The 27192-nt window shown below is 31.3% G+C and overlaps 1 protein-coding gene across 4 annotated transcripts in view; it reads right to left on the reverse strand.

Annotated features, from left to right (window-relative positions):
• The window catches only part of LOC145296711 (high affinity 3',5'-cyclic-AMP phosphodiesterase 7A-like), a 434586-nt gene that overhangs the window by 26751 nt on the left and 380643 nt on the right, over nucleotides 1-27192 (reverse strand). For all 4 annotated transcript variants that reach the window (XM_080142693.1, XM_080142690.1, XM_080142694.1 and 1 more), the window contains 2 exons: nucleotides 19084-19175; nucleotides 3557-3638 (listed from right to left, as the gene is read on the reverse strand). In XM_080142693.1, the coding sequence (XP_079998819.1) occupies nucleotides 3557-3638; nucleotides 19084-19175 (174 nt within the window). The remainder of the gene's footprint in view (nucleotides 1-3556; nucleotides 3639-19083; nucleotides 19176-27192) is intronic.

The following is a 27192-nucleotide window of genomic DNA, read 5'->3' on the forward strand; positions in this document are numbered from 1 at the left end:
ATATATACATATATATATATATACATACATATATATATACATACATATATATATACATACATATATATACATACATACATATATCATATACATATATATATACATATATATATACATATACATACATATATATATACATACATATATATATATACATACATATATATACATACATATATATATACATACATATATATATATACATACATATATATATATATACATATATATATATACATATACATATATATATACATACATATATATATATATACATATATATATACATACATATATATATACATACATATATATATATACATATATATATATATACATATATATATACATATACAATATATATACATATCATATAATACATATATATATACATATACATATATATACATATACATATATATATACATATACATATATATACATACATATATATACATAATATATATACATACATATATATACATACATATATACATATATATACATATATATATATACATATATATATACAATATATATATACATATATATATATACATATATATATACATATATATATATACATATATATATATACATATATATATACATATATATATATACAATATATATATACATATATATATATACATATATATATATACATATATATATACATATATATATACATATATATATACATATATATATACATATATATATATCCTATATATATATATACATATATATATATATATACATATATATATACATATATATATACATATATACATATATATATACTTTTATATATACATATACTTTTATATATACATATACTTTTATATATACATATACATATATATATACATATACATGTACATGTATATATACATACATATATACATCCATATATACATGCATATATATATTATGATTACAACGTCTTGTCAGACGAGTGCTACTCCCTCAGACATTTTAAATTCATGAGTCCAAATGTCTGAGGGAGTATCTATACTAATATGGTGTTACAGAGTCTTAGCTTTGTATGACAGCTAAGTCTCTCTCTCAGTGCAAAATGTTTAGATCCAGCAACAAGCAAGAGCAAGATAGCCAGCAACAAATTAAACTGCAGACCAGCTTAATGCGGGTACTGGTCTTCCGCTTTATGGTATTTTAAATCAGAGATTTGCTTCTCCTAGAAAGGTTGCCTTCACCACGGCTTACGGGAGCCCTTTCCACCCCAATACACATTCACACACACACAAATATACACGGTGCTAGTAGGCCGTTGACCCAGAAAAAGAATTCATTCGCCCTTTGGAAGGTCTTGTTTTTAATTCTTCAGGGAGACTAGCCGCCCTCCTCACCAAACAAGTCTGGTGGGGGAACCAGTTTAGTCGCCGGTGACCCGACCATGAGGCAGGTAGTACATACATACATAATGTGAAATGTGAAAATTCCTTTTAGAATAGTAGGTTTATTAGACAAATTTACGAACAATTTTGGAAGAATGGGATGAGGGAATATATTATAGCCCGGCAACATCGGATGTCCTGGGGAGGGAGGTGAGTAACTGATATTCGAAGTAGGTACAATGTTATGGAAATAACAAAGTGTTTTGATAATGGAAGAATGTTTAAAAATCTTGACTGGAATTTAATGTAGCAATAATTAAGCCAGAAACAATAAGAGTATTAGAAGGGTGTCTAATAAATTGGATTGGAATGTTTGGTTTTAATAAACAATATATGTGACAAAAGACCAGGTACGAATGTACATACATGACGTGACAAGTTATGTAAACACATGAAGTAATAAGTTTAGAGACGTTAGAAAATAAGTATGGAGTCTGTAACAGGCATCTGAAAGAGATGGTCGTCAGACAGGATGGCATCCAGTTGGGGCAAGATCGATAATTAAGATGTAGACAGGACTGTATCTGCGTTCAACCTTTCCAAGATGAGAACAACATTCTGGGATAAAGGTTGCCGGAAACAAAAAGAAAGAGGTCTGTTGTTCATTGTAGAATTTTCGTTGCAGCTTTCCGTCCAACAAGATCAAAGATGAGGCAAATGTGTTCCCTAATTGGTCAAATGTTGTAATCCCATAGAATGATATTCATCTCTTTTGTTGAAGGTATGTCTTCCTTTGTTTGGCAAGAGACAAAGATGTTTATTCTGTCCATTATTTGTCACTAGCCTGGGTGCCCAGCATTGCCCGGGTGTTTGGAGGTGTGTGTTGAGCAAAAAAAAAAACCCAACAAAAACAAAACAAAAGTGGAACTAGGCAGGCAGGCTCGAACCCATACATCGAATGACAAAAAGTACATGAAAAAAAAAAACGTGACATGTTTGCTGTTGCGCCCATCACCAGACTGAAAGTGGCGAAGGTTTAAATTAAGGCTAGTCAATCGAAAAGAGGAGACGACTTTCGAAAATACTGGTGAAAAAAAAAGATCTCTCCCTGTAGAAAAGTGCCCAGTTGAGGGTGAAGGACTTAATGTTTTTATCCAATTATTCGATATTTGTCGTCTGACGGGTCGAGCTTCAAAACGATACCAATCTCGTGAAAATCTGTCGCCTCTGTCGAAAGTTTTAGACAAACATACATACATTTAAACAGGTGAGATTTATATGATAGATTAAGATTATATGTGAACATCCACTAGATAAGTTGTTTTGTGACATTTTGAAAACAAGGTGATCACGCATAAATATATGTATGAAGAACAGACCACATTTAATAAGACACTCGTTACATACACATGTATATATGTACAGAATATCCCCCCCCAGGAATACAACACTTCTATGATGAAGGAGTGGGATCTTGCTCCTGGTCGAGTGGGGTAGGGGTAAATTTTAACAGCTAAGTAGTCCACAAAACGTGGGTAGACTTTGAAGGAATTGGAAACAGTTGGTGGCTGAAGACATGGGAGAGTTTGGATTGAGGAATCAAGAAAAGAATGATAGAAAATCATGGAAGTACTTATTAGGAATGTTACTTTGCGGTGATGCGACACAGGATAGAGCTTGGCAGACAATTCTAGGTCTACTGTGTCATTATGTTGGATAATCCAGATCCTGGGAATGTGGATGCCCGGGAATGACTTCAAAGGAGGTCAAAATGTGAGATGTAGAATCCCCGGAGATTGGGTCAGTGAGATTGACCCACATTTTCAAGACAATGCTTGGAATGTTTCAAGACATGATTTGAATGTTGACGTCATCTGGACCAATAAAAGGGATGGCAGACAACAGAGAATAGGAGAGAAGAGTGACCACGACAGGCGAGCAAAGCAATACATTCTTCTTCACACAGCACCCCCTGCCATGCAAGCTGTCATTAATGTTAAAATTATCGTTTGGAAACCGAAAAGGTTATTTTGAATGAACAAAAATTTTTATAATCAGATGTGTTTTTATTATCGCCAACGAGTGTATATATCGAGACTATGACAAAGGTTGATTTTTTAGAAATTAAAACACATTTGATTATCGGCTAAAAATTTAAACATCCTTTGCTATTGTAGTCATGATCAGAAGATTCTTACCTTGAATTTCCGGATAAACTCCTGCTGCCTTGTTATATCTGTTGCTAGAATTAGGGACTTCAGTTGCCATTCAAGGTGACCCCTAAAATGGGAGAAACAGAATAAAAGTAGCGACATCTACTTTTCATACAAAATTATTATTATTTAGTTAAATGAATTAAAGAAAAAAAAAATTAATCAAAGAAAACCTTGAAAACAAAGACAGTATTAAAAAAAAAGAGAAAAAGTGAAAGAAAACAATTAAAATGTGAAAGAAAACAATTAAAAAATGAAAGAAAATAATTAAAAAATGAAAGAAACAATTAAAATTTTTTTTGCAATATGCAGAAGCGTCATAATGATTTAAAGAATAAATAATACTAAAATTGTGAGGATCTTGGTTGTTTGTAAATTAAATGTTTTACACATTGAGAAGAGAGACAATTTATACAAAAAATGATGAGACAAGGGAAATGGGGAGAGAAGGAGAAAACAGGGATAGAAAGAGGGGGAGGGGAAGGGTTAGCAAATGTTTGAGAGAAGGATAGTAAGGTGATTACATCTTTTGGTTATATTAAATTTTTAGATTTGACATGTTGGGAAGGAGGGCAACGAATACAAGAAATAACAAGACAAAGGAAATGGGGTGGGTAGGAATGGAGAACAAGTGGTGGGAGGAGGAAGGAAAAAGGGAATTGTAGCACTAGCAAACGTTAAAAGAAGATAGCAAAATGATTACATATTTTGGTTATCTTGAATTTTTTAGCTTTTAGATGTTTGGAAGGAAGGCAACTGAAACAAGATGAAAGGAGTGAAATAAAAGAGGGGAGATGTCTAAAAGAACAAAAGCAAGATGATTACACATTTTTGTTTTATTGAAGATTTTAGCTTTAAGATAGCTGTCATTAAAACAACATTATCTGAACCTTTATTTTTTTTTTTGACAATAAAGTTAGCGCTTATCAAAACCTGAGGGTCAGTTGAAGATAGGTTCACCGAGCGTCGAGTGGTTGGTGAAACAACACCGTGATGTATATATTATTTCTTAATTGGAATTCGTTTTTGAGATTATATATATTAATTTATTTTTATTTCAGACTATTATTCTCATCTTTATTAGTTGTTAATATATATAATGCTCATCTCAAAAATGAATTCCAATTAAGGAATAATATATATACCAATCGGTACGGACCCGACTATGGAAGATCAGATAATAAATAAACGTGGATTTATAAGATCAAAGAATCCAACCTTGATCGCCCTTTGGGGCCCGTGGCACAGTTGATAGAGACGTTGAATCTCTACGGTTCCAGGTGGATATTGTCTGAAGATAGCGGTTTCAATCCTACCCAAAGCCGGCCAGAGGTTTACTTGGTCAAAACGTGGTAAGATGACAACAACTACGGATGGCAGTGATTGCTGAGAATGCAGTTAGGAGATTCGAAGTTCCTATCCATCGCGGTTATCACCTGACGAAGGCCTGAGCAATAGTTGTCCGAAACGTCGTGAAAAACAACAACTAATAAAGATGAGAATAATAGTGCGAAATAAAAATAAATTAACACCGTGATGATCGGTAATGGTAGAAATCGGATAGAATTTGATTAAGAGGATGGCTTGAAAAGAATTTGTTTTAATTGGACTTGTAAGCGACCATACCTTAGTCAGCTAGGAAGCAACCTCACAGTATTTTATTCTACGGGCAGATAATTCTAGAAAGAAACTTTGCTCATGGAATTTTTGTTTAGTGTTAGGCACAGATAGAGAGTACGGGAAATTATTGAGAGTGATTGTAGGTAGACGGGTGCTCAGTTATAGTTTTATGACAATTTCGTTAATTAATAACTTAATGACCAAAAATACAGTAATAATTATTGAGGTATTGTTTGGTGATTAAATCATGAATTTAATGAGTAAATTGTTATAAAACTTGAACTCATTTTTCAATGGCAGCCATCTTAAAACTAAAATTTATATAATAATCGCATAGATCAACAAACTAAATAAAATTAAAGAAATGAAAATTGCACGGTGGGAATAATTGATGACATAAATAAAGAAAAAAATGGAAACGGAGTAACAGTGAATGTTTAGCTGAAGCAGAAGCAAAAAGGAATAAATAAATAACCAACATAAATGAAGAAAGCAGAGAGAGAGAGATCTTGTTCATTTAGGTAATAAAACGTATTAGTTGAAGGTTTTTGATAAATGAAGGATGATTTAGCGATTTCCAACTATTTAATTGATGTGCAATATATCAACATTGACCATTATATATATATATATATATATATATATATATATATATATACACACCAGGTTTTTATATATATCAAGTTAAAGATATTCAAGAGATATGACTAATGAATTTTAATGAGGTTATTAAGAGTGCTCAATAAAAGAAGAGCAAGATATATTTTTATTAATATAAACAAATTTACATGGTCGCAAAACTACTGGCTCCTTCTGTGGAAAGCAACCATTTATTAAGTCGCCTGACGAGGACTTCTGATTTTAACAGACTATTTGTTTGAAACATGAGCATGCCAGTGTCACCACCATGTAAATTTGTTAATCTCTCTCTTTATATATATATATATATATATATATATATATATAACATATGGCACAATTATGTTGACACACCGGTTTTCATCAGATCACCAAAGTTAAGCAATGTTTAGTCTGGCCAGTACTAGATGAGTGACTAGGACTACCAAGGCGCTATATGTAGGTTGAAGTTCAGGTCAGTTCTCCTGCTTTCCAATGTGTGTAGGTGTAGTGGTGGCGTGCACACACATTAACAATTATATGAAAAGATGCAGTTTACCGAACTTCATCATCTGGACTGCGGTCCCTAAATAATATATGTATATATATTTGTTTCTTGGTAAAAACAATGAATTTCTTCACATTGGACAAATAAAATGTAGTCTTATGAGAAACACAAAAGTACGTCAAATTATAGTTATTATAATTTCAATATTTAGAGTATTCTCACATTCTTTATCAAAAATGTTAAATGAATGTAAGAAATTGAAACTGTTGAGAAAAACTGAACTTTTCTAATTCGTTCAGTTTCTTTCGAAAAAAAGTGCTCCTGTATATATTTGTAGTCATCCACATACAGTACTGTTTCGTTGTATCACAACTCATCAGTGCAGCTTGACCAGCACCTTTTCCAAGCTGAGGATTGAACTTAGAACCATCACGTTGACAGTTGGCAGTTCTACCTATCGACCTCAACAAATGTTCATTTTAAAGAAACATTCGTCCACCACTTTTATAGTGCTCAAACCGCTTGTTTACAAACAAACAGCGATCCTTGCATTTTTCAGTCAATTAAGTAGCAGGTGAGATTATTTACGATAGTGCTCTACCCAAAGAGAGGGGGGGTTAATATATATATATATACACATACATACAGGAGCACTTGATAATTTCTTCTCCTTTTAGTTTATTCAGCGTTATATTATAATTTAAACACCTTTATAAACTTCAATATAAGAAGAAAAAAAAAAAATATATTAATTGAATAGAAATTAATTACAGAAAACATTTGTCAGCAAAAAGTACATAAAAAACTAATTCATTTCAGTATTTTGCCAGCACTGAGTTATTTAAAGGACTTTTCAAAGGATTCTAATATATTGAAAAAAAAAAAAAAATGGATTACCAAATAGACAGTGAAAACCAAATCTTATGCAAGTCGATTTTCTTGAGAATTTTTCGTAACCTATTAGTGTAAGCTACCTGTGTTTTCTTTGGTATATTGCCGGACTAATTATACAAACGTTTGTATAAAAAATTTCGATTCCAAAATATTACCTGGAGTAAAATGTCAAACAAATTTAATTTTTCAAGTGAACCAAATTATTATGCGAACAATTGCTTAAACATTTATTTCAGGTTAAACATTATAATAAAGCATCGAAATCAATACAATTATTATCAAAAGTCATAATTATGATAGCAAGTGGCTGAGAAATATGTTTTGAAACAACATGATGCTCTTCACTCCAGTCTGTTGCCCATCGATGATGTTAAATTTTCAATTTCAGTGGATTTAATGGAGTTTGCTGTCTTCATGATAGCCTCCCATAAGTTATCTTTTGATGTATACCGTTCACCATTTTGATAAACCCGCCTTTTCAAGATAGATTACAAGTTCTCTATGCTATTTAAATCAGGCCACTCCATAATGCAATCTTTTTTTAATCCTTTCAATGCTAACCACTCAGCAGTGGCTGCAGATGCATGGCTAGGTGCATTATCATGCACAAACACCAATCTCTTACGTTGAGAAGCAGGTTTCTTCTTTAGCTAACTTAGGAAAAGTAAGGGTGAATTTCAAGTAAAAGCAATAAGATAACTTTTTGGGTCATGTGGTGTAAGCAAAAGGGAAATTAACTGAGTTGAAAGCAGACAGAATTTATTCAGAAACAATCATATATACAGAATTTGTGAAATAAAAAAACGAAAACAAACTTAACTATTTAAATTTTTAATTATATTTATATATATAAAAAAAAACTAAATTTGTGAGAAATTGAAAATTACCTCCCCTGTAAACTCTCCATTTCAAATAGTGAGATTTTGAAACCAAATCGCTAGATTTTACAAATGCCTTTTTTCATGAAGAATTAATTTTCTACCTTATTCGTTTCCGTAATTTTTTTTTTTGGATATATTACTATTTGCGACATGACAATTATGTAGGTACCGCTTGCTTTTACTTGAAATTCAAATTATTTTTGCTATAATATAGAAACATAGGAAAATCTCTATGATGTATCTACTCATGATAAAAGGCAAATATCGTATTCCAAAAAATCACAAATTGCTCAAGGAGTTTTATTTTTAAATAAGAAAATCAAATGTTATGTTCGTCAAAGGAGCGACTATCTCGTAACGCACTCTTGAAAACATTCTCGAAAAAAAAAAAAAATAATCAAACATAATTCAACTTTGTAAGATTTTTATTTTAATACATTCTAATTTCCATTTATCGCTATTTTTTTTTTTTTTTTTTTAATAAAACTACTTGACCAATTTACATGACTCTTGGTATATGATTTCTTTCTGTCATAGGTACATACATCATAAAATTTTTCTTCTTTTTTGTTTTCTTAATATGGGAGAAATTCTGGACAAGTTCCCAAATGTTTTAAAATTTCATTTTTAAAGTAGGTTATCTCCCTTGTATTTTCCCCATCTTAAAAAAAAATTATGAAAATGTTGGGAATAATCAGCAGAGTGATATTAAGAAAGAAATTGCTTTAAACCAAACAAGATTAAGTAATTTTTTTCTTCTTATTTGATTTAATGTAGGTATGAGCATAATAAAGGCGAAAATTTTGGTCCCATAGTAAATAATAACAGTATAGCTTGTAAAATGAAAATGATTCATCGTAATTTTTGCTGCATTCTTAAGAAAAATTATAAAAACAGCTCATTTTTATACTCTGTAAAATTGGCGAATTTTCCAAAATTCCCACAAAAGCTAAAAGCGAGGAAAATGGAACTGAATTTTATTTCTACGCATTTTGAAGCAAACAATGAATACACGACTTTAAAAAATTCTCTCAAAGACCAAATAATTGATCGATTTTGTTAATTGTTTTTAAAGTCATATTTAAAAAAAATATGCTGAACTATATATAAACTGAAATAGAATAATATACAAAAAAAAAAAAAAAATTCTTATAACGTGATCTTATCAGAAATTTTTTTTTATTTTCGCCTATGAAATTTCAAAATATTTTCTAAAAAAATGTCTTCTTTTTTATTTTTATGAATGCATTTTTCAGACTCTGTGAAAAAAAAAAAAAATGTGGAAGATTGCCTCTTAAAACTTATTATGAATAAACAGACAATCTTACTATTAATAATTACATTTTTATTTTTAAAAAAAGATGTAGTTTTTCGTCCATGACCAAAAAAAAAAAATGTTTACAAATCAAACCTGAATAATTATTCATTGATATTAAAAATTAATAAATTGTTATCAACAAAGAAAATTTGTCACTTAGGGTCGTCCATAGATACCGGAAATTAATTGTTTTAGGTGTCATCTGCTTAAATGTGACATTTTTTGGGGGATATGCATGCACACCTATGTCTTTTTCATAACATTTCAAGCCAAATGTAAGATTTTTATTATTAAATTTTACTTGACTAATGCTTGAACCGAAATCTTAACAAGGTATAATGTATATTTGTACTAACTGCTTTTTCCTATATTTTTAATGTTTAATTTGGCTGTTTTTCGAAAAATTTGCTACCATTGTGATTTTTTGTCAATTGGCGATATTCAAATCAAATTTTCTTGGTTTTATGGGTTTATGGTGCACAAAATAAATGTTTACATGCGATTTAAACCTTGACCCTTCTACTTCAATAGAGGTTAAACATTATGATAAATTAATTTCTTTTTATTAGTTTTTACTTGTATTTTTTGTTATGGGCATCATACCTTATTTAATGAAGACATATGTAGCAGAAACAAATAGAACTCTTTTCTTGTGCATCAGTGCCTCCTCTGACTGTACGATATGGCACATACTGACCAATCAGACCTTCCTTACCCCCCAAGGAACTAACTGCTTCCGTTCCGGCAGAGAAAAACTCCTTTTCCAGCCAGACGCCAAAGAGATCGGACCTGTTTCCCCACTCTCTCTCTCTTTGCCTCAGTAAGCTACCACCGATTCACCCTAGGGAACAGACCATAAAATCTTTGGTCCCGAAGGACATATCAACATGGACTCACGTGTTTCTTAGAAAGGACGCAGTAAAAGCTCCCCTAACTCCACCCTACACTGGCCCTTATCGCGTGCTTTCGTGCATGGATAAAACTTTTAACCTTGACATTAGTGGTAAAAAAGAGACAGTTTCCATAGATAGGGTAAAAAGAGCCTTTCTGGACACATTAATACATGAACCATACATTCCTCCAACATACACACAGCATTATCATACACCTTAGGTAAATGCTCCACATGAGAACAGTTATGTGACCACTTCACGTGGTGGCCGACAAGTACATTGGCCAAAGAAACTATGTAAAACTACATATTTCTGTTAAAAAAGAAACTTTTCTTTCTCTCCTTTCTACAAAAAAGAACATTTTTTTTCGTAAAAACACAAAAAATAACTTAACTTAAATAAATTGACATTTTTATTTAATACTTTCGTTTTTGCTTTCAGCCTAAGCAGAGGGTTATGTAACAGAAACAAATAGAACTCTTTTCTTGTGCGATATGCATAGCCCAGGGACCTTCCTTACCCCCAAGGAACTCTAACTGCTTCCGTTCCAAACGAGAAAAACTCGTCCTTTTCCAGCCAGACGCCAAAGAGATCGGACCCGTTTCCTCACCCTTTCTCTCTCTGCCTACACCGGTATCGACGATTCCTACTTGGGAATAACTACCGGGCAAAGGCAGACAAGTTTTATCCTAGTTATATGTTTCTGGCATCTTACCCTGACTTGCTTCAATAAACCTTTTCCTTGTTAAGTTTTACGAAGTTGTTTGTTCGTTTATTCAGTAGTTTGTGCCGAATTATTTATTTTATTAGGGAGTGCTCGAAAAGCACTAACTCAGCTCCCTAAACATACTATCTAAAAAGTAGAAAATAACTGTTGAATAAGCTAAAACTAAAAAATAAAGACTTGTAAACAAGCAAAAACAACGAAATTTTATTTTTTAAAAATGATGTTTAAAAGTATCCACTAAAAAATATTGTTTATTTTTTTTTTATTTGTCGTTCATATTTTAAAGATAATATGAGGAAAATCTTTTTATTAGTAACAAATCTAATCCCTAAGAGTTATATCCCTTGCTCATGGAGTTATCTCCCGTGTTTATTTTTTCACATATTTTTAAAGTGAGCTTTTCAAATTTAAAAATAAAGAAATAAAGAAATAAAAATGAATAAAAAATAAAACGCCTACAATTTTTCATCTTTTTTAGGAGGTTACAAAATAAGGGAGATAACTTATATCAACATTTTTAGATTTAGATTTTTTTTTTGCAACACTACTTCCTCTTAATGATTTTGATAAATATCCAGCTTGGCCTTTTTGGTCAAGATCAAAGTGTAGTATCTGTTCTTCAGATGCTGCACTTCCATTTCTTGTTCTCTTTCGGTGGAGGAGAAATCCTTCACGACTGAGACAATTTTTATTTTTGTACCTTTTCTCCACGTTAAAAAACGACCCTGGTGTCGAACTCTGTCCCGTGGGGTGGCATAGTAAATAAGTACAACAAAACACCGACCACTCTAATTTGTTTTTTGATAGGTAATTGAGGTCGCTGACAACGAATCTGATAGTCAAACTTGGGGCAAATTTACCGTTTGGATGGTATTAACCCCTGAACCCATGAACTACTTTCCACCATTTTGCAGCTTCTGTTTACGCCAAGCGTGCGCTGCAGCATAAACGACGGCTTGAGTCACCTAGCAAACTGCCTTCTCACATGGCGTATGGACTGACATTTTTTAATGACTTACAATTAAAGAAAAGTACAACAAATTGGGGGACCTTTTTTTTTTTTTTGTCTCACATAGTTTTTATACGGTTTACAAAAACAAGCACCAAACATTTTTATGTTTTTCATTCTTTTTTTTTTGCGGGAGGGGGATTCAATTATAGAACTTATGTGGCTTAATAGGTGCTTCTGCAGTTTAGTTAACCGTTTTTCCATAAGTAACGCACCGACATTTACCAATTGGAACACCAGGGTGCCCCAAGACCACAACCGCCCCACCCGCTCGCACCCCCAATGTAAACAGTAAAATCTTCGAAAAATGTTAAATGGTGTTCTAATTGGTAAATGTCGGTGCGTTACTTTTAGAAAATTTGAAAATTCTATGTTCCAGGAAAACAAAAAAAATTTACCCCCCCCCCCTCTCCCAAACTTGAAGTGCTTTCCTTTTCTTGTTTTATTTCTTTTTCAGCTAATTTTAAATTTTCCACCCAAAAAGTGCTATAATGTATTTTTGAAAATTAGAAAATTCTATGTTCTGGAAAAAAAAAAAAAATTAAATACCCCCCCCCCCTACAACTTGGTGTGGTTTTCTTGCTTTATTTCTTTTTCATCTAATTTCAGATTTTCCGCACGCGCGTAGCGTAGTTTGCTTGTTGAAGCCGTCGTTTATGCTACAGCGCATAGCATAAACGGAAGCTGCAAAATGGTGGAAAGTATTTCGTGGGTTTAGGGGTTAATACCATGCAAACGGTAAATTTGCCCCAAGTTTGACTATCAGATTCGTTGTTAGCGACGTCAATTACCTAGTAAAAACAAATTAGAGTGGTCGATGTTCTGTTGTAGCGTATCTAGATATTTACCATGATTTTTTTTTCATGGTACTTGTATAGTTTAATCAAGACATTAAAAAATGAAAATACCTATAAAAAGGTTATGTTGTACGTATCAGTTATGGAACGAAGTTCTCCGAAAAAAGTTTCACTCGATTTCATCAAGGAGGTTTTTTTTTACAGCGAAAAAACAATTTGTTATGATATCGAGCAAAAGGTTCGATTTTTAGGAAGAAAAGCTAGTAATAAAGATGGGGAGGGAGTGTCGGCGCTTTACATGGAGTTATCTCCCCGTGGTGTGTTAAAAATTTTCAGAATGGCTGACTTTCATAAAATTGTGGGGTCTGCGTTCACGCCTGGTCTCCATAGAATGGAAATAGGCACAGACTTTAATAAAGACTTTTCATATCTATCTGCGTAAGTATACTTTGATAATTATGTTTCAGTTTGAAGAAATATGGTATAATAAAATCATGGGGTGTTCGTTCGCCCCTGCCCTCCATAGAATAGAAATATATCACAAAGTTCAACAAGGTTTTTAATATAGATCCACAGAATATTGTAATAAGTGTTTCAGTGTGAACAGGTATGGTATAATAAATTATGGGGTTTATCTATTTTATTTTTACTTTTATCATATTTTGCTTTGGTTTTGATACCCCCAAATTCGAAGCAATCTCTTTACAACTCTTTCTTTTCATAACCTATCATACTTTCATAAATCAGAGTCCATTTTCTGTAGGCTGTTTTTGAACCCAGTCAACGACGAGTACTTTTGCTAGTATAACATTGATGGTTGCATGAGCATGAAACACTAATGTCTGTAGGTATTAAAAATGATATTTATTGAAAAACATATTTTATATTTATTTCTCTCAAACCTCCCCTCCTTGATGGAGGGGAGACTAAAACTTGCTGATCTGAAATAACAGCAAGGGGAGACTTGATTCCAAATATTTCTCAAATTTTCACACTTTTGCACCGATTTTCCCCAGCTAAAACTCAAAGTTTTGCATGGGTTTGAATACCCTATATAACAAGTTCCATGTCTGTAACCAAAAATTGACAAAGGAGTTTGGTAGGTAACATTTTTTAAATAAATATATATACACATACATAAATATATATAGAAAGGTTTGTGTTTACTATAAGCTTTGTACACAAATATTACGCAAATATAAATCATGTAGAATATCTGCATGAATATAATTACACGTAATAGTTAACTAAAGATGATCATCTCATAAGAAAACCAAAAAACTAATAAGGAGTTAATTAAAATGAATGTTTAAAAGAATATGTAAATTAGCTACATCTTTTGCAGATGAATGTAATTCGATGACCCATATATAAAAAAGTTGTATTTTCTTTTTAGATAAATAGAAAAAAGAATTTTAATATGAATATCAATACAAAAAAAAAAAAAAAATTATAGGAGTATATATATATATATATATATATATATATATATATATATATAAATTGAGTATTGAAATGCTCATATCTTTGGTTCTATCGAACGAAATTATATGAAAATTTGCAGGCTTTTTGATGATTACGATATATGATTAAAATTTTATGCCAATTGGTACAAAAGAACCTATATTTTCCAACCAATAAAATATGCCCAAATTTGATTACATTTGTACATACAGTGTCCTGGCAAGCCAGCTTTAGTTTTACTTTTGGGATGAATTTTGTTTAAGTTTTTTTTTTACTTGATTATCTCCCATGTGGCCTTGCCAGACCACTAATACACACACACACACACACACACACACACACACACACACACACACACACACACACATTAGTCACGTTCACTCCAAACAAGGCATGTCAGTTGGGGTAAGAGGCTATTATTTGGAACCATGTTTAGAGGAGATGAGGGAGTTGTTGGTTTACATTACATTTAATCTTCTGTATGTTAGTAGTCAAGGAAGAAGGTAACAGGGAGGAATTCCAAAATCTAGCAGTTAGGAGGAAAAAGAAAGCTTTCCGGCATCTAAGGATTTCTACAGTGAAGGGATGAGATTTTGTTGCTAAATGGAGTATATAGATCTAGTAGGCAAAAGTGCTTTGAGTTCATCAGAGCATATTCCATTAGAATACTTGTAAAACAGGCACAACGATGAAACATTGCGGCAAAGGACGGGTTAGAGCTAAGTTGATCATATGGAACCTATTATGTGTGTGTGTGTGTGTGCGGAGGTGTGCGGAGATGGGTTGGTCAGTGTTGTATCCATAAAGGATAGAGCAATTAGAAATCTTAATTGACGAAGCTCAATGTATAGTAGAGCAAAAATAAAAGTTAAAAAAACCCAAAAAACTTTGCCTGATCTCATAAATTTATTTCAACCTAATAGAGCTATTTCAAATGAGAAGGTTAGTCAAGATTTGCTGTCCAACTGAGACATCTTCAGTTGGATGGCAAATCCTGAACAGCTTTCTCATTTGAAAAGACCATATTGAGGTGAAATAAATTTATAATGAGGTCGAGGTAAGATTTTTTGTTGTTTTTTTTTCTTTTTGACTTTATAAATATTTGTTGGTCGGCCATTTTGTTTAGGACGTTTAACTTTTAAGTAACACTTAAAGGTGATTTTCTCATTTTACTCTTTGCGTTAATTCGTTTAAACGAACTGGTTAGAACGCTATTTTATTTACTTTAGTTTCTTTATTACTATTGTGATATCGAATTCTGATTCATCACTCCAAGACTAGCATGAACACTACCAATACATTTTTTTTCCTATGTAATATTTTTTATTTTTTAAATTCTTTAAATTTAGGAAATGACAAATTATAAATTTAAAGCAACATAAAATGCCAAAATTCATTTTACTGTTGATAATTTACAAACATAAACTGGATTACTGGATTTGATATAAATATGTCCAAACAGAAAGTAAATGAAGTCATACGCAATTACATAATTTTGTTAATGAGTCGAGATTTTGCATTAACTATAAGACATTTTTTCCCTTCTTTCTATACTGATTGATACGTTTCCATTTAACTTTCCAATTTGAGACATTTTTTTTCTTATTTCTTTTTAACTTTACTGATTGAGACGTTCTTTTATCTGAATGAATATTAGTACGAATGAGTAATAGAACTATTCCAATATTTTTCCGATTCTGATACAGTTACTGATTTTCTTCTAATTTCTCGATTCCTATACAATTACCGATTCTTTAAAAACCTCTATATAGTTGCTATAGACTAAAAATAGAGTAAAAAAAAAAAAAAAAATTTAATTTTCAGATTACCGTAAAAACCCATGTAATATTTGTCAGCGTAAAAATGCACTTCTTGGCTGCTGAGGATCTATAGATTTTAGATTTTTTCTGGAAGATTAAAATCAATAAATATTTATCATTTTATCATTGGGACTGAAAATTGAAACTGAATTAACTAATTCAAGTTAATATGAACACTTTCGATGCAGAGTTTCTTTTCCGTCATATTTTGGACAGGTAGCGTACACTTGTATTTCATATCGATATATTAATACGATAGCGTGTGTGTTCTTTCGTGTATCACACTTACATCCGGGTCGTTTAATTATGTACTTCCATTTCTTGTCATAAATAATTTTACCAATAATTCTTCGTAAGATTTTTGTTTCAGTTTCGGTTTCGATTATAGCTGATGGCACTTAAATCATCTATTTTTTTTAAAATAAATAATATTGTCAAGAATTTCTCATAAGTTTTTTTTTCTTTCGGTTTCGATTATGGCTGAAGGAACTCAAGTTTATTAATTTATTTTTATTTCGGACTATTATTCTCATCTTTATTAGTTGTTGTTTTTGATCTTTTATTGGTTTTGTTTATTCACAACGTAAATAAATTAATATATAATGCTCATCTCAAAAATGAATTCCAATTAAGGAATAATATATATATGAACTTAAGTTTATATATATATATATATATATATATATATATATATATATATATTTTTTTTTTTTTTTTCATAAGTTTTTATTTCGGTTTTGATTCAAGTTAATGCACCCAAGTCATATGAATATATATATATACATTTTTTTTGAAATCGCAACTTTATAATATATAAAAGTCGATAGAACATTAACTCTATAATAATATATACGAAATCTGCAAGAATTAAAATATCATATTTAAGCGTACTTTACGACCGGGCTTTGCTGTGTGTTCTTGTTAGCTTAGATAAATACTTTTGAAGTTTTCACAAAAAAGCTACAATAATATCAGAGCGTCTCTATTTACACTGAACATCTACAGAATGCCAACATCAATATATTACATATGAATGAGTCATCTGTGGAATTTCCACAGGCCCCGCTAGTTTGTTATTAAAAAAAAAAAATTTAACTCGGGGAAATGACAAAGTATGATTTTGAAACAAAATAAAACTATATGCCGGAATCCGTTTTACTTTAAACAACTGACAACCATAAATTAATAAATTACAGGCTCTCCAATTTTGTAGAGCTGGTGTCAGAGATCGTACCGTGAATGTGACTAAAACGTCTGCCTTTCCTTTACTTCTAGTTTTTAATATTCGAAGGGTTAATTAGGCGGGAAATTTAACCGCCATTTTTTTTTTATTGTGACCAATTGTTGTCTGGACGTTGGACTATCAACATGATCCGGACGTGCTCACAATGATTCTTATTGGAGGGACCCCCATAATTATAATGTCTCTTCTTATTGAAAACTGTGAACTTAAAATTATTGAACTTCATTTGTTGCACTGAAATGTTATTTTGCCATGTTGTCAGCAATTGTGGAAACAAATCAACTAACAGGGTACGTTTGCTTAAATGGACCTACAATTTTAGCAACCATTGCACTAATGTCTGCCAAGGAATCCAGGTAAGTGTTATTATTTGCGGTCCATTTCTGACACGTCAGTTTTAATTGGATTATGGAGATAGTGCGTGGTGGGTGTATGTGGTGTGGGTCTATTTTCATATTCGTATTTGCACCCTCACTTAGTGTTAAGAAAGAGTACGCTTTTATTTATTTATTTACTTACTAGTGGGATCTGCAAAAATTCCACAGGGGATTCTTTCATATATAATATATTGTTGTTGGCATTCTGTGGATATTCAGTGTAAATAAAGAAGCCCTGATATTATTGTAGCTCTTTTGTTAAAACCGCAAAAGTATTTATCTAAGCTAGCAGGGACGCCTGATGTAGTCCAGTTTTAAAATACGCTTAAATATGATATTTTAATTCATGCAGATTTTGTATATATTATTATCGAGTTAATTTTCTATCGATTATGCAGTTGTGATTTCAAAAATAAACATATTTTATCCATATGACTTGGATACAGCGGGTTGAATTGAAACCAAAACTAAAACTTATGAAGAAAAAATAATAGATGCATTTATATAACTTGAGTTCCTACAATCGAAACCGAAAACGTATGAAAATTTCTTGGTAAAATTATTTATTATAATAAATGGAATGGAAGGTCATAACAATTAAACAACAGTCACTCGGAAGGAAAAAGATGAAAGCGTGACACAAAATGACACACATGCTATCGTAATGATATATAGATTTATTTATTGCATACTTTTAATTTAATTAAAATTCTATTCATGTTTAAATCGATTTCACAATCAGATTTTTACTCACCAATTATAAAAAAAATGTCCTTCCTTAAGGTTACCACTAATCGTTAAGTCCAGGTCTGCCTCACTTATATTTTTTTTTGTGTGTTAGGGGTCAGCCATTTTGTTTGGTGCTGTTCAATTATTTGTAACTCTTACTAATTTCGGTTTATCAATTATTTAAAGTGAAATGAGTGATTACCCCCTCTTTCTCTCTATTTATATAGTTTAACATTTTTCTTTTCTTTCTTTTTTTTTAACATCAAGTGGATTCATGACTTGTCTGGAGCGACTTCCATAAAAAATATTTAAAAAGAAAACCAAACAAAATACGGGTACTCCCTTGTTGATTTGTCTTTTTTTTGTGATTTTAGAAGACAATAATACTGAAACTAGTTTCACTGCAAATAACTAACGACCATAAACTAATAAATTACAGGTTCTTCTTGATTGGTGTAAAGCTGGAGGTAGTATGTGATGTGATGATGGTGGTGGTGTTGGTGTGGGTCTAATTGACCCTTGACAGAGAAGAGGAGGAGGATCCCCCCAGTCAGCAAAACGCTAACCTGTCAAAGGTGAGATGCACAAATAGCACGGCCTACGTCTTTGCTCACCATTGATGCGCGTCAAAGTGGTCAAACAGGCCAGACTCGTGCAGAATTCCGATTGCCGATCTCCAGTGATGATTCTCAAGTACAGAAGAATTCTGACAAAAACGAAGAAAGAGAAAATCAGAAAAAGAAAAGAAACAGAGAAGGGGGGGGAGAAAAAGGTGTTCATGAATTACAATGGGCAATAAAGACAAACATATAAACAGACACAAAAAAACGAACAAAGAGAAAATCAAAAAAAGAAAAATCAAAAAAGAGAAAATCAAAAAAAGAAAAATCAAAAAAGAGAAAATCAAAAAAAGAAAAATCAAAAAAGAGAAAATCAGAAAGAAAATCAAAAAAGAGAAAATCAGAAAGAAAATCAAAAAAGAGAAAATCAGAAAGAAAATCAAAAAAGAGAAAATCAGAAAGAGAAAACCAGAAAGAGAAAACCAGAAAGAGAAAACCAGAAAGAGAAAATCAGAAAGAGAAAACCAGAAAGAGAAAATCAGAAAGAGAAAATCAGAAAGAGAAAATCAGAAAGAGAAAATCAGAAAGAGAAAATCAGAAAGAGAAAATCAGAAAGAGAAAATCAGAAAGAGAAAATCAGAAAGAGAAAATCAGAAAGAGAAAATCAGAAAAGAGAAAATCAAAAAAGAGAAAATCAGAAAGAGAAAATCAGAAAGAGAAAATCAGAAATAGAAAATCAGAAATAGAAAATCAGAAATAGAAAATCAGAAAGAAAATCAAAAAAGAGAAAATCAGAAAGAAAAAATCAGAAAGAAAAAATCAGAAAGAAAAAATCAGAAAGAAAAACTTAGAAAGAAAAACTTAGAAAGAAAAACTTAGAAAGAAAAACTTAGAAAGAAAAACTTAGAAAGAAAAACTTAGAAAGAAAAACTTAGAAAGAAAAACTTAGAAAGAAAAACTTAGAAAGAAAAATAAAAAAATAAAGATTAGAAAGAAAAAATTAGAAAGAAAAAATTAGAAAGAAAAAATTAGAAAGAGAAAATCAAAAGGAGAAAATTAGAAAGAAAATTAGAATAAGAAAAGAAACAGAGAGAGGGGGAAGCAGGAGAGAAATGGAAGGAGAAAAATGTGTTCATGAATTACAATAGACGATAATTGGAAATTTCAAAACAAACATAAGTATGCATATAAACACACATTTATATGCATACACACATATTTATCACACAAGCACGTACATATAAACACACACATAAAATATAACAAGTTGAAATATACTAGAGACGTTCCAAAAGTAATGACTCTTAATTCCACCCGAATAGATCAGAAGGGACTGCAAATTGCATTGTTATGATGACTGAACTTATGCATTCACGACCTGAAAGTTTCATCTCTCTGTTACATATACTGATGGTGTGAGGCTAAGAAAGCAACCTCTGTCATGTTCGTGCGTCAGAAGCAGAGATGCCTCATTGAATTCATTCATTCAGAAAAACTTGAACCAATCAGCATTCACTGACGCCTGTTGAAAGTTTATGAAGTTCTAGTTGATGTAAGCACAGTTAGGAGATAGGTTCGCCGGTTTCAGAATGGTGACAGAGAAGTTAATGACAAAGTGCGCTTCAGACTTTTAAGACCGAGATATCAAAAGAGGCCAGCGAAATACATTGAGAATGGTGGTGACTATGTAAAAAAAAATAAATCCTGAAGCACAAAACGTTGCTCGTTTTAAATGGTACCACTCCGGTCTTCGTAGCTTTTCGACGTTTTCATTTTTTAGTTAAATAATAGGAGACTTTACTTTTGGAACGGTCCTCGTATTGATAAAAACATAAAACGAACATGTTTTTTTCAAAATTGCTCAATATTAATTAGAGCTTTATAAATATATACACTAAGCAAACATTGTTTAAAATTACAGTGCTTTTATGTTTAATTATAACTTTTTTTTTTTTTTGGATTTTTAGATCTTTTTGGTGTTAAACTAAAAACAAAAAATAATGTAAATTACATATGTGTTACAAACGTTTTCGATTCATTGTCGAATCATCATCAGATAAAAGTGGAAATGAACAAAACAGATTGAGGGGAAAAAGAATTTTAAAAAGTAGTTAAAAATCGGGCGTGTTATGTCAGTGTGACACAAAGAGAACGTGTTCACACTGTTCCAGGAAAGACGCTAACAATTTAAATTAACACCACAAGATACAATTATATTATGTTAAATATTTTAAAATATTATGACTGGTTTCAGATATAATATTATTTATTGCAGATTGTTGGGTTTTAATGGAAATAGCCCAGAATATTTTTTAAATTGATTTTGAAATATATTATTTTACTGTTATTAACTAAAATTTATTTTAAAATCAAGGAAGCAGGCAATTAAGAATTTGTTGATGTTTGTAAATTGAGATAAAGTTTACAAGAGGCATAGTAAGGCGGCAAGATAGAGTAGTGATTGTAAAGCCAATGTAGCTATTAATAATTATTAATGAAATTGTCATTCTCCCAAAGAGCATTTAAATTGTTAATGTCTTTCCTGGAGCAGTGTGAAAACTTATTTTGGTAACTGACTTCATGTGACCGTTTCTCAGTTACCGTTTGAAATTTTCGTTTTGTTTTTTGTCCATTTGATTTTTTCCTTGATGATGATTCAGCATAAAAATCGAAAAAGTTATTGATACATATGAAACCTACATTATTTCTTTGATTTTAACACAAAAAAAGATAATTCGAAAAATCACTCCCATTTAAAAAAGGTTGATTAAACAAAATAATTCTACCGATTTAACAATGTTTGCTTAAGTGAAAAAATGCTGACTAAATACAGACAATTCAAATGTGCAGCATATAAACATTCAAAATGGTCAACATAATTACATTTAGTCCATTTTAAATGCTTATAATTATGTATATTTATTATTAGGTCTATGACAAGAGAATATTCGGATCATTTTTTTGACTCTCGAGTATATATCCGACACAGACACAGTTAATCAATCGAGAAGCACATCATTCTATCTAAAAACATAAGATATTAACTGATATATACTAGAGAGTCAAAATAATGAAAAGAATAATCTCTTGTCATAGGCCTAATCATTATCTCTCTCTCTCTCTATATATATATAAATCTTATATTTAAACAATATATATATATATATATATATATATATATATATATATATATATATATATATATATATATATATATATAGTAGAAATGGTAATTAATAAAAACCCGAAGAAAGTGCTCAATACTGTTGTAGAGCAGATATGCGTTTTATTTTTTATTACCGTTTTTTTTTCCTGTTCAGTTACATTATTGTTTCAGCTATGCGACCGTTTTTTGGCCGTTATGTAGGAAAAAAACGGTAATAAAAAATAAAACGTGTATATATATATATATATATATATATATATATATATATATATATATATATATGATTCCAAGTTAATATTTTTCAGAGGTAAAGCAACCAATGAAGTTTTAACGAGGTTAATGCTAGAGTGCTCAATACCCAAGTAGAGCAAGATATCCTTTTTATTTGTTTTACATAAGCATTGATATATCGCTACACATTCATGAGCATGAGTAACTAGTGACCTCTTCAGGTTATATTGCTTATACAAAAGTTTAGTCCGTCATTACATCTTTTGTTACTTGTAACTGGCTGACTGAAACATGAACGTGTGGCGACATATGAGGGGCGTGCAATAAGTAAGGCCCCTGACCCACTTCCAGTTGTCTGATCTAGCTGAAAGTTTTCATGTGCAATGATTTATATCTCTACGGGTTATGTGGCAAATTACAGCTCTGAACTAATTGTGGTTTCTGTTTTACAGATGCTTGAACTGAGTCAGGTGGGAAATGGAGCCTGTTGAATGTCGAGCAGTGACCCGGTTTTTCTATTTGAAAGGATGCACCCTACAGGAGACTTTTCATGAAATGAAAGAAACTTATGGTGATAATGCCCCATCATATGACCTTGTAAAACGCTGGCATCGTAAATTCAAACATGGGCGTAAGTCTGTGGAAACAGCTCCCAGACCTGTATAATAAAAAACATTCTCTTGCTGACTTGAGTTATGTGAGTTCGCATCTGGCTTGCGTCATTTTTTTTTTTTTTTTTTTTTTTTTTTGCTTACAAATTTTCACTTTTGGTTTCGCTTCTGGCTGATGGCACCCATGTCCCGTATTTTTTAACGTTACCCCCCTCAGCATTAAACAGCACCTGTCACTTGATCACTGTTTGCCTGAAGCCTAACAATCTGAATAATCTGCATCTTTTCACTAGAATTTCCTCTGCAGATTTTAAAAGAGATCACAAAGTGATAAGCGAATCAAATGCCTAAGGACTAAAATCAGCAATCACGGAGCTTCTTCAACATCTCAGGAAGAGAGTAGAATTAAAGTTGCGGACCAGAAGGCTAAACAATACTCTTCCCTTTCTACTGATATCCCGGTCCCCGCTTCTGAGGCTCTACTTTTTTTTTTTAATCAGAAACATCATTGGCCGAGTGCTTTGAGCCGAGATCAAAGTGTAGTATCTGTTATTCAGATGCTGCACTTCAATTTCTTGTTCTCTGTCAGTGGAGGAGAAGTCATTCACGACTGAGACCATTTTTAATTTTTGTTCCTTTTCTCCACGTTAAAAAACGACCCTGGTGTCTAACTCTGTCCGGTGGGGAGGCATTGTAAATAGGAACATCATCAGCCCAGTGAAAAAAATACTCATTCGCCGGCAAACTAGAATGGGGTAATTACAAATTGCTTTGATCAGATGGGGGTACAAAAACAAACCATCTGCGAATGTGGAAAGGAGGACCATATGATGCAACACTACCTTGTCGGTTTTCTATTGCCCAATCATTGCAGCTTGAAAGACCTTGCAAAGTACAATAAGAATGACCAGGAATGTATAAAAAAAAAGAAGAAAGAAAAATGGGAACTAAATTTCCACTTCTTTGTACTCCCTCACGTTAACATACACGCGCGCGAACACACACACACACACACACACACACACACACACACACACACACACACACACACACACAATTGGACCCATGAATAATAATTTTAAAAAAGTACCTGGCAAATATACCCGGTGAACAAAGTGCAAGAGAAATACAAACAATTGCACTTAAAGGGACAGTCAGTAAGACTTAAAAAAAATCTCTCGGTTGGAATGTATGAGATAGTGGGTGAATATCTGGCATCCAGTAAGATGCCTCATCCCCAGCTAGAACAAAATGATATAAATATTATAATAAAGTCGTATTCATGTCTGCCTGTCTGTTCACAACTTGATTAATATGTACAAAAGTTACATTTTTTCACAAATTAACTTTCACACTAAAACGGATGTGTACACACTTTCACTCCAGCATGATTTCTATATATACTTTTATTCAAAGGAAATATACATTCAAGATGTAACCTCATTTGCATATTACGTTAAATAAAATCTATTTTAATAATTAGTTCGATGTTATTACTTTTTTGTTGTATTAGAAGTGTTGAATTGTTCTATGTAGAAATATTAAAGTTGATATATTTTTTAATATGTTTTTAATTTATATTTAGCTAACCTGGGTGCCAGGCGTTGCCCGGGTGTTTATAGATGGGCATTGAACAAAAAAAAAGTTGTAGTAGGTAGGCAGGCTCGAACCCGTGACGAGAAGGCAGAAAAGAATGTGAAAGAGTGTATAAGGGTGTTGGTTGAGCAAAAAAAAAAAAAAAAAAAAATCGGAGTAGTAACAGACTCGAACCCGTACCGCGCCAGAGGAAAACGAGGTGCCCCCCCCCCAAAACCAAACAGTCTTATCGATGCGCCCACCGCGATTGTGATGTCACTGACGGTCGAAATAACGTCTATTATGCGATGTCGTTAACGCGAGGTTTGAATGACTTGCAAAAATGCCAGCGAAAAAATCGACCCCTCCTTGTAGAAAAGTGCCCAGTTGAGGGTGAAGGAATGAATGTTTTTAGTCAATTTTCGATATTTATCGTCCGAAGAGTCGGACTTCAAAATGATACCAATCTCGTGAAAATCTGTCGCCCCTGTCAAAAGTTTTAGGCAGACATACAAACATACATACATTTAAATAGACAGGAGAAATTATAATAGATTTATTTTTCAATTATTATTAGCTGACACCTTGAAAAACAGAAGTTTATTTATTTAATCTGTGAGAGTTATTTCCTGTTTAATTTTTATATACAAAAATGAATGTGTTTTATGCTTTCATAAATCCAATGTGGTTCACTTTAAGGGAAATCGTAATAAGTTAGGATTTTGAGTGTACCTTAACTAGTATGTAACTAAACCCTCTGTACAGCTAGTATATAGACATATATATTCAAAATGGTAATACAAATATTAATATCAAAATTAATATTTACAAATTCAATCCTATCCTGAAAAAAATGCTCAATATTCGAGATGGGGCGTCAAAATACAAGGGAAATTAAATTATGTAAATTAAAGTTTACAAAACAAGAATACAACATATAAAAGATTAACGTCAGGATTGTGAGTTTTATTATAGAAGCGTTGATTTAATTTGAATAAAATAAAATACGCATCAAGTGCGCTTGAAAGCCAAATTACAATGCAAGTTTACCAAAATAAACAAATATTTTACTTTCAAACAAGTAAAATATTTGTTAATTTTCGTAAAATTGCGTTGTAATTTAGCTTTCAAGCGTACTTGATGCGTTAGGTGTATCAGTATTTTTGTAGGAATTTTTGACACCCCTAACACGAAACTGCGAATAAAATATAAAAATCTCGTAATTTCTCTGTTAAATTGGGTTATTTATTTTCTTTATGGATTATACTACCAAAATAAACCATTAAAGTTGTTTTAAAAGTAATAGAAATATATATTTTTTAAAAAACAGTAATGAATTTTCCGAACTCAATATTTTTCAATTTTTAAACTTTAAAAATCTATCCAAATTTTTCTATTGATTCTATTTTTACGATGTTTTCAGGGTCAATGTGAAATTTTATGTTCTTTCCAATAAACCGAATATAATATTTTAGACAAACGTTTTTTTTTAAATTCACGCCCCCCCATTTTCAAGTTTCTATTAAAAAGTAAATAATTAATTTATGTTGAATAGTTTTATATATCACAAATTGAAGAGAAAAGGTCAATAAATAATATATTCAAATTTAAAACAAACAAAAAAACCCGTTTTTTAGAAATTTACCTGTAAAGTCCGAAGTTTAAAACCTTTTTTTTTTAAAAAAAAACACATTGTTGTTTTTTTTTGTTTTTTTTAATGAAACCTTGGTCCTTGCTCCTTTAATTGAAAAAAAATTAGGGCTTGAATTATATGTTTCGAGGAGTTATAAGCTTGGAAAGATGGGGTGGAATTATTCACCATTTTCACAAAATTTCTGATACACCTATTGATGCGTATTTTATTTTATACAAAAGTAATTTCATGTCGTTTTAAAAAATTTAGGCTGTTTTAAGCTTTCAATTTTTTGTGCAATTATATAGCAATTCTACATATTTATGAAAAAAAAACAAACTAATTTTTGAACTTCTATTGAATAGAGAAATAACCCTTTGTGTGTTGTATTTCTTGTTTTTATGTAATAAATTTTATAAATGTGAATTTGCATAATTTAATTCCTCTAATATATATATATATATATATATATATATATATATTCTTTGTTATAAGTGTAATGAAATTGATATAAACAATTACGAACAATCCCTCATACCATTCAGACACTCACAAATAAAAAAATACAATACTAAAACATAATGACGTTAGAAAAATAGAAAAAGTAAAACTTCATACAGAGATGTTAAAATGTTTGATATATTTTATGTTCTTTTTCTGTCCATTTACACTTGTCAATAGTTAAATAAATGTCTAAAATTGCATTTGGTTGCATTTCGTCTTCTTTTTTGTGCTTAATAGCATTACACTTAGTGTATATATATATATATATATATACATATATATATATATATATATACACACATACAGTAGAACCCCAGGATACGTTTTTTCAGGTTACGGTGTGGAATACGATGTTTTTTCGGCCTCTGGTTACGGTATTAGCCCCGCCTTAAGGTGTTATTTATAATGTTATTTGATTATATACATGTGTATTATATACTGTA

Source organism: Euprymna scolopes, chromosome 17, assembly GCF_053919585.1.
Source record: "Euprymna scolopes isolate OS-2025 chromosome 17, ASM5391958v1, whole genome shotgun sequence".
In the NCBI taxonomy this organism is placed as follows: Eukaryota; Metazoa; Mollusca; class Cephalopoda; order Sepiida; family Sepiolidae; genus Euprymna; species Euprymna scolopes.